Source organism: Anoplophora glabripennis, unplaced genomic scaffold, assembly GCF_000390285.2.
Source record: "Anoplophora glabripennis isolate ALB-LARVAE unplaced genomic scaffold, Agla_2.0 scaffold305, whole genome shotgun sequence".
Taxonomy (NCBI): domain Eukaryota; kingdom Metazoa; phylum Arthropoda; class Insecta; order Coleoptera; family Cerambycidae; genus Anoplophora; species Anoplophora glabripennis.
Genome location: NW_019416395.1, coordinates 246,905 through 260,570, shown reverse-complemented (window position 1 = coordinate 260,570; position 13,666 = coordinate 246,905). Strand labels below are relative to the sequence as shown.

The following is a 13,666-nucleotide window of genomic DNA, read 5'->3' as shown; positions in this document are numbered from 1 at the left end:
TAACAATTTGTTTAAATAATTGCAAAAAAACAGCGGAATTTGAATTTGCTATAAGTAGAAGAAAAGAGCATAAATCGTTTCTAAACTGCAATAAAAATTGTATTTTGTTACGCTTAAGAAACCCTGAAAATTTGGTAAAAAAATATTTATTTGTTTATGAGTTTTTGCATTTGTTTATTAGAAATAGCATTTTTTCAATTGCAAAAACGCGGTTGTTAGCGTTATAATAAACGGCCTTATGAGGGCTCATTTGTTTAGTCTTGACATATTTTCAAGATATGCAATTGGAAATTGTAATTTCATAGGCTAACTTCCTCAAAATGGCATATAAACAAATAGTGTAATTTGTTTATAAGGTTTTTCGTTAATATAACTTTGCGAAGAATGATTATTTTTTAAAGCCGCTTTGATATTCGTAATCCTGATAATTTTTCACGAATTTAAAAAAATAAATTGTTCTAGGACCATTTTTAGCCGAGCTAGCGTTTTTTTTTTTTAATTCATAACTTATATATTTATAAACATTAAGACTTGAAATTTCGGGAATAAATCAATCAACCCTTAAACTTCATAATAACGGTTAAAGATATCAAAAAATATGCGTTTTATAGTAATTTTTAACCCTTTAAAAAATGTCCTTGAATACATTTTTACATCTGGAATGCAGTGGTGAAAATAAGACAGAAACGTTCCGAGACTTCAAATCTTAACTGCCCGAAAATTATCTCGGGTAATTGTGAACCAATTTTAACGTTTTGTTTTTAATCTGGGGTAGCGCATGAAAATAATAACAACTGCACGGTCCATTTTGCAATAATTAATTATTAGTTTGTCGTAAACTATTAATTTTGTAAAAAAAAAAATTTTCGCATAATTTCGAGAAATAATTTTTCACAATGGTACCAATAAACAATTTTCTTAAAAAACAATATTTTTATGTAAAAAAATTCAGGAAATGACATATTTTTTATGTATAAAGTTTATTTTAATGAGAATTGAGTTTTTAGATGTAATATGCATAATAGTATTATTTTTTAACATTAAATTACATATGTTTTAAAACAGGTAAGTAAATTAAAACACTTGATTCTAAACTTTATACATAAAAAATATGTCATTTCTTGAATTTTTTTACATAAAAATAATGTTTTTTTAGGAAATTGTTTATTGGTACCATTGTGAAAAATTATTTCTCGAAAAAATGCAAAAAAATTTTTTTTACAAGATTAATAGTTTATAACAAATTAATAATTAATTATTGCAAAATGGACCATGCAGTTGTTATTATTTTCATGCGCTACCCCAGATTAAAAAAAAAAAAAACGTTAAAATTGGTCCACAATTACCGGAAATATTGCAAAATTTTCGGCCAGTTAAGATTTGAAGTCTCGAAACGTTTCTGTCTTATTTCCCCCACCACATTCCAGGTGTAAAAATGATTTCGAGGATGCTTTTTAAAGGGTAAAAAATTACTATAAAAGGCATTTTTTTTGATATCTTTAACCGTTATTATGAAGTTGAAGGGTTGATCAATTTATTCCCGAATTTTCAAGTCTTAATGTTTATAAAGAAGTTATGAATTAAAAAAAAACCCTATCTTGGCTAAAAATTGTCCTAGAACATTTTCTTTTTAATTCGTAAAAAATTATCAGGATTACTTACGAATATCAAAGCAGCTTTAAAAAATATTCATTCTTCGCAAAATTATTAATGAAAAACCTTATAAACAAATTACACTATTTGTTTATACGCTGTTTTGAGGAGGTTAGCCTATGAAATTACAATTTCCAATAGCATATCTTGAAAATATAAGTCAAGATGAAACAAATGAGCCCTCATAAGGCTCTTTATTATAACGCTAACCACCGCGTTTTAGCAATTGCAAAAATGCTATTTCTAATTAAAAAATGCAAAAACTCGTAAACAAATAAATATTTTTTTACCAAATTTTCAGGGTTTCTTAAGCGTAACAAAATACAACTTTTACTGTAGTTTAGAGAAGATTTATGCCCTCTACTTCTATTTATAGCAAATTCAAATTTCACTGGCTTTTTGCAATTATTTAAACAAATTGTTAATGGATTTTAATTTAGCAGGTCTCAAATAAAGCATTTTTTGAAAACCTATAAGTACAAACAAAAGCAAAAACTCCTGTTGGAAAGCGCTTTTTAATACAGCTAAAAAACTTCATTTTTGGTAATTTTTACATTATACCTAATCATTGTTTAAACAATGATCTTGTTTTAAACCGATACTTTTTGGGAAATGTTATTCCTTTTGCCTAAACTAACGATTAAACCAAGTTTCAATCTCAAACGATTTTTTTTTACAATTTTTTTTTCATTTACTGGGCTATAAATGATGTAAAAAATATATAAATACTGACCTTACTTAACAAAAAAGTTTAAGAACTGCTGGAGTCGGGAGGGAATGACACGTCGTATTGTCATCAGCATGGTAAGTATTCAATGTTGCCACCCATTTCAGCAACACAGACGTCACTGAATTAACGAATCACAGTCTTTTACAAAAACCTCTTGTCATATACAAAGAGATAATTGTAATTTGCCGTTTTTGAACAAGCGGCATCGTAAATTACCAATTTCTTTACACGAAAAAAATAAAAAAAGATAGGCAGATAACAAAATTGTTTTTCCTACAAGGTAAATACTTCACATTAGGATAAACGGGTACGAAACACTTCTGTTATCTAAAAACGAAAATATTTTATTTCTTAATAAATGTATATGTATGCAAACTATAATCTTTTAAATAATGTAGTAAAATCACAGTCGTGTTGACCAATGTTAGTTAGTACAAATTTTATGGAACATACAAAAGCTATAATAAATATAGGTACATCGACAAGCTCTTTGGTGTTGCTCTAGGCCTTACGTAAGTCCAATACTTCTAAAGGTGCATTATTTTCAATTCGAACGTGGTCCGCCACCTAGAAAGTATCGACAATACTATAATTTAATAAAATAAAATTTCACAAATTAAGTATAAATCTGGCCGAAAACACAAAATACAGTGTGACCCATTAAATTTTGTTTTTAGTTGCATGATTGGAGTAATTTTTTTATGTTTATAGTTTTACTTACCATAAACAGTGGAGGGTCTGTGGGGTGAGGATGGAAACCAGTTTTTCTGCAATTAGCAATAAATGGTAGTCCGTAACTTGGGGTGAGAATGAAAAACCCAGTTCTAAAAAGATCGATATTTTTACTGACAAAAAATGCATCAGCTACAATTTAATTTTAAATATGTACACATATTTTAAACATCAGTACTACTGTGTATGAAGGTTGCCTTTTATATTTCGAGAATAGAGAAAAAAAAAATAAATTAATCATCGTATATGGCTTTATTGTTTTTCAAAATGTCCTCCATGATACATTTTTGCTTGTGCTTGACCCAATTTTCCAACAACTTTTTCCATTCCGATTGAGGTACCTCCAAAACATACATTTTGAACGCATCAACCACTTCTTCAGGCGTCGAAAAACGGTCTCATAACAAATTTTTGGTGTACGGGAATAAAAAAAGTCAATCGGTGCCAAATCAGGCCGGTACGGCAGATGACTCATCAATTCGGCTTTTTCAGTTCTCAAAAAGTCTATTGTTTGAGCTGATGTGTGAGAGATCGCATTCCCGTATTTCTTGTATTTTCCTGAAGACTTCTGACAAACAAATAGTTGTGTACCATTCCGAATTAACCGTCCGATGTTGCACTAATGGTACAGTTACCACATGTCTGATTATTCCAAAAAAACGCGGCCATTTGCTCAGAAGTGCTTCATGCGTGAACAACATTTGCTGGATTTGGCTCATTTTGAAAGACCCAACACAAATAGCGTCTGTATGTCAAAACGATTCGAGTAATACTTATAAGTCCTCCCTTAGATTTTGCTTTTGTTGTTGTTTTTGTTGTTGTAATGGTCCTAACTTGCACGAATTAAAAATAACCGTGGTATGAACGATTATTGCAAAAAATTATACATTTGGTCTCTGCTTTGCTAACACTTTTAAAATTGAGGTACTTACTCATTATACTTAGGCGAACAGACAATTGCGATTGCCTCGGGCATGAGCAGCTGATAGGGGCAATGAGTATGCAGATCTACGCTTGAAAGGAATGCTGTTTGAGTTGGGTGAGTCTGCAAAGAAAATCACCAATATTTAAGTCACAGCCGGCATCCGGTGAAAGAGGATGTTGAGTTTTTTTTACCGAAAGATATGAACATAATTTAATAAATTTTAAATCATAGCAATACACAGTCACCGTAAAATTAGCTGTGCTAAGAGAAATTAAATGGAGGGTGTGTAGTTATGTACATATTTTGCATCAGTTTGTACCTGCCTTTTACACTGTCGATATGGATTCCGAAAAAAAGATGTTCATCAATTCAAGATAAAATTAATATTATTACTGCTAGCGTACCACATAATTTAATTGTCTGTAAACTCGTGGAAAAATTTAATGTTGGAAAAGTACGGATTAGAGATTTATTGAAAAATACAAATTAAATTAAAACATTTTTTGAGAACAAAGGAAACCTGGAACAGAGTTAGATTTCTAAACTGCTGACTGTCGATGAAACAATTTTTAATTGGGTCTATAAGTATGAGACAAAAATATACGCATTTTCCACTTTTCAAGAAAAGACATTAGAAGCAGCTTAAGGTTAACAATTAACTAGTGATGGGACTACTCGAATGAAAATTATCGATTATATCGATTATGAAAATCTCTCGAGATATCTCGAGTGGTTATATAGATCCATTCGATTATTCGTAGATGGCCACAGTGGCCACAGCATTACTAACGTCACGGAATAACACAATCGCACTACTCGAGCGAGAGCGCAGATGTTTCGATTGTTCCAACGCTCTGACGAGCTACAAAATCTCGAGATAAGATGGCCGAGAGGATGGATGAGACAATCGAATATCACCGACATACATTAAAAAGGATATGTAGGAATTTTATGAGTGATATCGCATGGTTTTGAAGGGCGGTTTAGAAGGGAGCTTTATTTAGCGAGGATAGAAATTCATATGAAAAAAAATAAAACATAATACAAAAATTATGTTTTCTATACAGGGTGATTCAAAAAACCGCTGACAGACTTCTAGGGTAAGTAATACATGAAAAATTAAGACGAAAAGTTTTAATAAACACAAAGGGGGGGTCACAAATGCCTCCTTAACGAGATAGAGGGCGCCAAAGTTTCCCTAAAATTAAAGCGTAAAAATGACAAAAAGAAGCTTATAATCTAGTTTACTTAACTCACTTGTACACATTGACATTAGTGACAGGCGATGTTTAATTTTATTTTGAATAGCACAAGCCTACTATGCGAAACTAAAATGAATGAAAATAAAATTGGATTTACAAATTTTCTACAAAGGTGTTTCTCTTAAAAATGGTTGCTTTAATCCAAATTTTGCAAGATACCAATTCGATAGACAATTGAACACTTTACACGAAAATAGTGCCCTTTTGACAAAATTAGCAGTGGCATAGAAAATATTTTTAAAAAAGGGTCATGTTGACCCCGTCTCTATGACACTGCTGCTCATAAAATTTTGAGCAGCACATCAAACATTGGTCTTAAGATGCTAACTACGCCTAGCAAATTCGAAATAGAAATGTTCAGTCATTTTGGAATTATTGCAGACAATGTTTAATTTTACAGAAACTTTGACGCCCTGTATCTCGTTAAGGAGGCATTTGCGACCCTATGTTTATTAAAACTTTTCGTCTTAATTTTTTATGTATTATCTACACTAGAAGTCTGTCAGCGGTTTTTTGAATCACCCTGTATATACATTTTTTTTTTCAAAAAAATCCCAAACAATGGATCTCTTTAGGCGGCGACTACTCATTTTAAACATGTGCTGCCATCCACGAGAGTTATTCATTTACCTAACGTCAACATGTTTCGCATCATTCGAATGATCATTCCATTATAAACTTAATTTGAACGGTAACATCTCGATTATTTAATTGATTTGATTATTACTATCATTACAATTAACTGACTTTAAAGTTTCCAATCGTCTATGAAAAAATTTTGTCGGGGACATAAAATTAATTTTGTCATTTTTGAAAAAATTACTATAAAATACCATTGATTGTGCTGATTTGCTTATTGCTATTAACTAACTTTTTTCTGCAGCGAAAGAAATATTATTACTTTTAGATTTGCACTGTCTAATACTATTACCTCATTTAAATCACCAGTTTAGTTATGCGCAGCAATTTAAATCAACTGGAGAATTTATGTAATATGGAGTGCCTTCAAAAATGCTCGAGTCCCACATGTCCAGATTTATTTTGGCACTGAGTAAATTTGATTTTCTGAAGTTGGTGTTTTAGAAATTACCAAGGAAAATTCACCAATTAGTGCCCTAGATTAAATGTCAATCTAGGGCATTCATAATTTTTCGTGTTTGTATGACTATTGTTTGTACAATTTGGCAGTATTTACCACTACCAGTATTTCTGTATTTTCCAAAAACAAAATGTTCTTTTCAGAACTACGAAAATTCATGACGCTTTTTCCGTAAGTTAAACGAATACTTTAAGGTTATGTTTCATTTGTTACATTCTTATTTTTTATAGATTTGTGTAAAAAAAACGTTTACACTGGAACAAGACGTATTAAGTTCAGTTAGGTTGTTAATTTCCACTTCTATATTAAAATTTGTTGTATAATTTTGTAAACAAACATATCTTTTTTACTTATTTTTTTGCATATAATTTTACAAGTTTTAGTATTTTGTAAATGGGTCTATTGGGCAATAAAGCAATAATTTTATTAGGAGGTTATGAGGTACTTACATGAATCCACCCGATAGTGATCAAATTGTGTTGGTCCTGGTAATCAAATATTTCCTCCTCGTTCATCGTCATACAAGAATCGGAGGTGCCCTTCTGTTTCGGCACTATCATATGAGTTATAATCAACTCATTCCTCTCCTACAAGATACAGATAAATTCAATTTAATTCAACTGATGAAAAAGCTGCTAATGCAGATTATTTACCAATTTGCCAGTTAGCACTCCACACGTCTCGATGTTCTTGTGAGTGTTAGTCTGGGCCATGGCTTGGAATAAGGTCATAACTTTCACAGGCACTATGACTCGCCTAAGGACTTTCGTGTCGTATCTTTCCCGGACGCTTATCTCAGAAGGCTTATTGGAACGATCAATAACTGGCATAGGCACATCTTCAGTTCTAAAACAGCATAAAAGCCATAGTCAAGGCAATTCAAGTTTGTGTAGTCAAAGTTTAAAAATAAATAATGTTTCGTTTCCAAGACACTGAATTGTGAAACAATGCGAGAAATTATATTTTGTAAAACATACGGCAAAAATTTGATTTAAAATAATAGTTTCTAATGCCCTGTATCTCAAAAAAAAAAGACAATAGGCCCATGTTAACTCTTTTAAACATCCTGTATAAACGGATAAAGAAAAAGAAATTTTAATCCTCATAAAAAAAAATAATTTTTTGATAAATATTTTACAAATTATTATTCGCTAAATCACGAATACCTCATTAATAAAAATTCCTGTTTTATCAGTTTTATAGCAGAGACTAAAATGATTATGATATTAACTAGAGAAATTTATTTCTTGTGACGATAAATATCCATATATTTTCCACTCTCACCTGTTTTTGGATCCTACGGTCGTAGGTGGTGGTGGTGGCGCAGAGGGTGTTGGAGTGACAGGTATATTTGAGAGGGAATCAGGATAACTAACATCGGCTATACTTCCTGGTACCTTAGCTATCGATGGAATTGAATAAATACCATGATCGCTAGGCCGCAATTTTGATTTATCACCCTTTTTAGTTTGATCTTTTTTCTTCTTTTCCAATTCATCCTTTTTATGTTTCTGAAATCATTACACTTTTATCAATTACAGCGTTTAGTCAAACCATCAATCATCTTTCAACTGAAACAGAGAATTAAATCTTCGACTTGATAAAAAACTTACCACTTCTGCTAAATATCTGTTATAATCATCCTTGTACTGCTCAAGTAGCTGCTGTTTCAATTTCTCAGCTTTCGGCAAAATTTCCCTTAATTTGCATTGGTTTCGTGCCTTCACGTCAACCGGTACGGTATTGAATTCGGGATGCTTTCGAATTTTTTCCAGGAATAAAGTCATGAATTTTAAATATAGAACATAAGCATTTTCTAAGCTACCTTCGTTATAGTAAACATTAGCCATGCGGACCATTTCTATACCAGAACGATAATATCTAAATATAATTATTTTTAATATATTAGAAATATGTAGCCACCAACCACAACTTACCTAATAGGAGGAACATGTGAATCCACTTCGACTGTGTTGCTATAATTTATTAATTGTTTTAGTCTTTCTTGAGGTTCTATATTCTCTAAAATATTCATTTTATATTGGGCCATAATATAATTTAATTTCAAGTGTTATCCACGACTTCGTACTACCATTAGTAATATTATAAATAAGCAAAATTTTTATATAATAAATTTATTAGTTTTGTTTACTTCACGGTGATTCATTGTAAATTCTCTGATTATTTAAAGGTTAGCTTCATTAGTTTCGTCATAGATGCATAGATGTAATACTATTAGAACACGACTTTCGCATAGGAAATGTCAAAATAATTCTTATCCGCTCTGTCATAAAAGTTTTTATTCCCAAATAGAATGAACTTCTCCGATCTCGTAGATAGACTGCGCCATTTTTTTTTGTTAACTTTACTCCGCCTTTATTGGATAAAATCTACAACGGTGTTTTAGTTGAATTTGTATTTATGGCGATTTCTGTCAGTAACAATATTTAATAAAATAAGTTTTTATTTAAGGCAATTTTATGGAAATTAAAATTCTGCATTTTATGTGCTTCATGCTGCTTTCGATTTTTAGAGTAATGGCCCTAAAGATAAAGAAGTACTTACACACAGAGTTGCCAATGGTTCCCGGATAAAATACCCATTACAGGATTCGCCATTACCCACAAATACCCACATTACAATTTTTTACAGGCGGCATATATAAAATAAATAATCGATCTTTATTAGATTTCAAACAAGAATTAAAATAAAACAAAGGATCTATACGGTTTTTTATTCGTTTTAAAATGGCATGTTTAATCGAAATGGTAAGTTATTAACTGCCAGTAATCCACATAATTTAAGTTCAGCCCTTTTGGTAGCCTCTTCAATGCGATTTGTCATAAGGTCACTTATTTTGTTATTCGATTTAATTTGTTTAACATTATTTTTTAGTTTTTCTGAAGACTGGTGTCATTAATTGCCCATAAAAATGATTTGTATCAACATCAGTCTTCAGAAAAACAAAAATAATGTTAACTGGGCACTCGTAGCATAGCACAGGGTCACAAGAAACAAGAAGGCACATATTAATAATTAGTGAGACGGGCGGACTAAAGGCTGTCCTGGAGGCTTTCGTTTTGGCGAAAATAGTACATATTATCAACTAATATCAGTTCAGAGTAACTCTAAGTTGCTACTAGCTGCTTTTAGCTACTATTTTTGCCAAATTGAAAGGCCCTCTGTGTTACAACGAGAGTATTATATCTATCCCCTATTATCTTATGTATAAAATAAGAGATAGCAATACGCGTAGAGTAGGTTAGCCACCTACAACGCAATATAAAGTTACTTAACTAATAAAATAAATATTCCCCACAAAATCTCTAGGAAAAACAATTCCCCACAAAAAACCCACAGTCAATGAAATTCCCCACGTTTTGGGGAATTACCCACAGATTGGCAACCCTGCTTACACAGCTTAAGCGCGCGCCGCGCCATTATTCTAAGGCTAGAAATTGGCCTCAATGATTTGGGATCGAGGGGGATTATCCCTCTTTATCCTGCCTCATCTCGTGTAGGCCTGGACAGCCTTCGTAGGTGGGCCCCATCCGTCGTCTACCCCGACCGCAAATGCGGCCGGTGTAGGCGCTTTGTGGGACCTCCTTTTGTCCTGGCTGGGCCCCGCCGGCTAGGGCCCTTTCTTCTGGCGCTCTTCTTGCTTCGCCGGCTCGTCTGTGTAAACCCCGGGGGTAGTGTCATGTTTATGTGTGGTATGGTTGGGTAGGGTAGTGCGGCTATGCAGCCTGGGATGCGCTTTGCTAAGGTGGCCCTTAGGCTAGCGCGGGAGGGGAGGGTTAAGGAGGGTATGGGGGGTGTGTATGTGTGTGTGTGTGTGTGGTTGTCTTCGTTTCTTGATCCTGGCTGTCTCTGAAACAGAAAAGGTTAGCGGGCAGGGGGGGGGTCATTGGGGTGGTCACCCAGGGTCAAAAAGTTGGTGTCTAGGTCTTTTGTGTTTGTCGGTCACGTCGGGTACGTAGTCAACGGCTTGCCTGAGGAGGGGATTGTCATGTCTAGCGGCTACGTCAAATCGTTTCTCCGCGTTTTGTCTTATTGTCTGTGTAGCGTTTGTGTATTGTAAGTCTCGTAATATGTCAGTGTTTCTTACGTACCAGGGCGCGTCGGTGGCCGTGCGGAGGGCTATGTTTTCCACAGCCTGTAATGACTTTAAGTGGCTTTTTGCCGCGTGACCCCACGCCGTGGAGGCGTAGGTTAGCTGCGGTTGAAGTACCACCTTGATAAGCGTTCGCTTATTCCTTAAACTGAGGGTGTTTCCACCTTTGAGTAAGGGATAGAGCCTAGCCCTGGTGGTCTTCGCTCGCGCCACCGTCTCCACGATGTGCGGTTTCCACGTGAGACGCTGGTCCATCGTCACGCCCAGGTATCGTGTTTGTCGATTCCAGGAGATGGGTTCCTGGGATAGTGTCAGTCTGTCGAGGTTTTGTGGGATTTTTCGTTTGGTAAAAAGGATAGCCGAACTTTTGTTGGGATTAATTTTGACTTTCCACCTGTTGCACCAGGTTTCAAGTTGGTCTAAGGAGTTTTGGAGGAGGGAGACGGAATATCTAGGATCTACGGATTGGGATGTGATTGTCAGGTCGTCGGCGTATAAGTATATGTTGGTGTTGGGGGGATGTGGGATGTCGGAGTTGTAAATGGTGTATAGGTGTGGGGACAGGACGGTGCCCTGGGGGACACCGGCCTCCATGGGACGGGTGGTGGAAAGGGAATCTTGGATTTGGATGCGGAATTTTCGGTGGTGTAGGTAGGATTTTATGAGTTTGGTAAAGGATATGGGATATTGGTTGGTGAGCATTTTCATCAGTAGGCCTTCATGCCAAACCGTATCGAAGGCCTTTGCGACGTCCAGGAAGACAGCACCAGTGTACTGTCCCCTGTTGAAGGCCGCCGTGATGTGCTCGGTAAGGCGAAGGATTTGGAGTTCAGTGGAGTGATTGGGTCGGAAGGCGAACTGCTCGTCTGGAATGACTTGCAGTTCTTGGGAGTGGGTTCTTAGACGGGTTAGGATAATTTTTTCTACCACTTTGCTCATAGCCGGGAGCAGGCTAATGGGCCGGTAGTTGGATGGGATGGTGTGATCTTTGTTGGGTTTTGGGATAAGGATTATGTTTGCTGTTTTCCAGCGGGTAGGGAAGTGTCTTAGTCTGAGTGTCGCGTTTGTTATGTTTAGTAGGGCCATGAGGCCCTTGTGTGGTAGTCGTTTAAGTGTCGTGTTATGTATATTGTCGGGTCCGGGGGCTTTTCTGTTTTTAAGTCTGCGTATTGTCAGTCTTAGTTCGTCAGGTGTTGCGGGGGGGATTATGTCATTGTCTGGCTCTCTGTCGACGCGTCGGGCCGCGCGCTCAGCCACTATCTCGAATTCCTCGTCTTCGTCGGGCAGCTGAGGCAGTCTACACTGCAGTTCCAGGCTATCGGCGAAAGCCTCGGCCTTTTCCTGGTTCGTGTAAACCACCCCCACACTACCGTGGATTGGAGGAATTTTACGGCGAGCGGTCTGTCGCAGGGCCCTCTGCGTTTTCCAGAGGCTGTTGTCTTGTGGATCCAGCGACTCCAGGTGCCTAGCCCAGTTATCCTGGGCCAGTTCATCCAGAGCCGCCTTCACCCGTCTGTTAAGTACGTTTAAGTCATGTCTGTGTCGGGGGAGGCGGGTGCGGGTGGCAAGCCGTTTCGCACGTCGTCTGTCACGTATTAAGTTTTTTATGTCATCGGGGAGGGTGCCCCGGGGGTTTGTCAGTCGGGGGACAATAGTCTCCGTCGTAGTCTGAGTCAGGGCGTTTTTAATGTCAGTCTCAAGGGAGAGGATTGCCGCCTCCAGATCATGGGTGGTTTCGATGACTGGGAGCGCCATGTTTCCTTGCATTACTGTTCGGAAACGCTCCCAGTCAGTGAACCTCCTCGTGAAGGTGCCTTCATATCTCTGTCTTCGCCCCAGATCCAGAAATATTGGATTGTGGGCGGAAGACCCTTCGTATTGGGTGGATATTTGGGCATTTAACGGTATAGATTTTAAGAGGGCAATGTCGATAACGTCGGGGCGTCCTACGGGTCCGTAATGTGTCGGTTCTGTCGGTCCGAGTATAGTCAAGTCGTCGTGTCTGTCTTGGTAATTCAGCAGGACGCGACCTCTTGTGGTCGTCGTCCCGCTGTGCCATATGGGGGACTTCGCGTTGAAGTCCCCCACAGCTTAAGCTGTGGTACTTACTTGAATATTTTAATGACCTTGGGAAATTTTTTACAGCGTATACCTACTATACATGAAGGAAGCATGCTTAATTGCTTACGGCGACAGTGTAGACGAGTGACAGAGAGAAAAAAAGAGATAGTTTGGGACACTATGTTTCTCTCTAGCGCATTCACGTGATTGGCTAGCGCTCGGGCGAAGGTAGAGATCTCTCCTCCCTTTCTTAACGACTAGTGAGAGAAAAAGAGCGAGTAACCAAACCCAAACTATCGCCTTTTCGCGCTACAGCGTCTACACTTTTTAACCCTTTTGGTCCTTCCTCCGTGTAGTATATGCTCTAAACGAAATTTAGTGATTCTAGAATCTTTTTGTTGTACGTTATATGGCCGGTCCTCATGTACAATAATTTAGTGCGGAACTGCGGAGATGCGGAATCACGTGATCACAATATCGAAAAAATATTGGACGCACAGCAGCCATTTTGAAAAAGTGACAGATCCGCATGCGTTCCGGATAAAAGTTGACTAGGTTCAACTTTTTCCGTATTCCGGTGTTTACTTTTGTGCTCGTGTGACATTTATCGGCCATTTGTATTTGTTTATATTCTGAAAACGTGTTTGATTAGTTTGTTTTTTATCTATTTCGTCTCTATAATTAATTATCAGCCAAGAAAATATCTCTCACCCACATTTTTTTATGTTTTTTTTGAAACTCCAGAATAGAATTGTATATCTTATACATTTTTATCAATCTTTCACGGTAACATTTTTTATACCTCAAAGCACAGTCTCTGTATTGTTTCATTGAAACAGCAAGAGCCAAGAAAGCTGTATCTTCATCAAAGTTTTCCATTGTAAATATATTTCACATAAAGATTAATAGATAATTATTTGAAATACCTCAATGAAAATACTCGAAAAGAAACCGGTACAAATTTCTAGGTTATCCGCATCTACTATTTTTGACATTTGCATTTGGACGGTAGTTTGAAAATTGCGGAGATTCGCAGTTACGCATCTCCGCAGTTCCGCAGTAAATAATTGTACATGAGGACCGGCCATAA

General features: G+C 36.3%; 1 protein-coding gene across 2 annotated transcripts; it reads right to left on the bottom strand.

Moving 5' to 3' along the window:
• Positions 1-2,706: 2,706 nt before the first annotated feature.
• LOC108909197 (STAM-binding protein) lies at positions 2,707-8,602 on the bottom strand. 2 transcript variants are annotated; one of them, XM_018713445.1, is made up of 8 exons: positions 8,339-8,602; positions 8,015-8,282; positions 7,686-7,912; positions 7,055-7,247; positions 6,851-6,988; positions 4,048-4,160; positions 3,105-3,207; positions 2,707-2,950 (listed from the first exon to the last, which is right to left on the bottom strand). In XM_018713445.1, exons 1-8 carry the CDS (start codon positions 8,449-8,451, stop codon positions 2,885-2,887), a joined length of 1,221 nt encoding a protein of 406 aa, XP_018568961.1. In that variant the 5' UTR covers positions 8,452-8,602; the 3' UTR covers positions 2,707-2,884. The 2 variants fall into 2 exon arrangements, with proteins under 2 accessions (XP_018568961.1, XP_018568962.1); XM_018713446.1 differs by having other exon boundaries at positions 8,015-8,262; positions 8,339-8,457.
• Between the last annotated feature and the right edge of the window lie 5,064 nt (positions 8,603-13,666).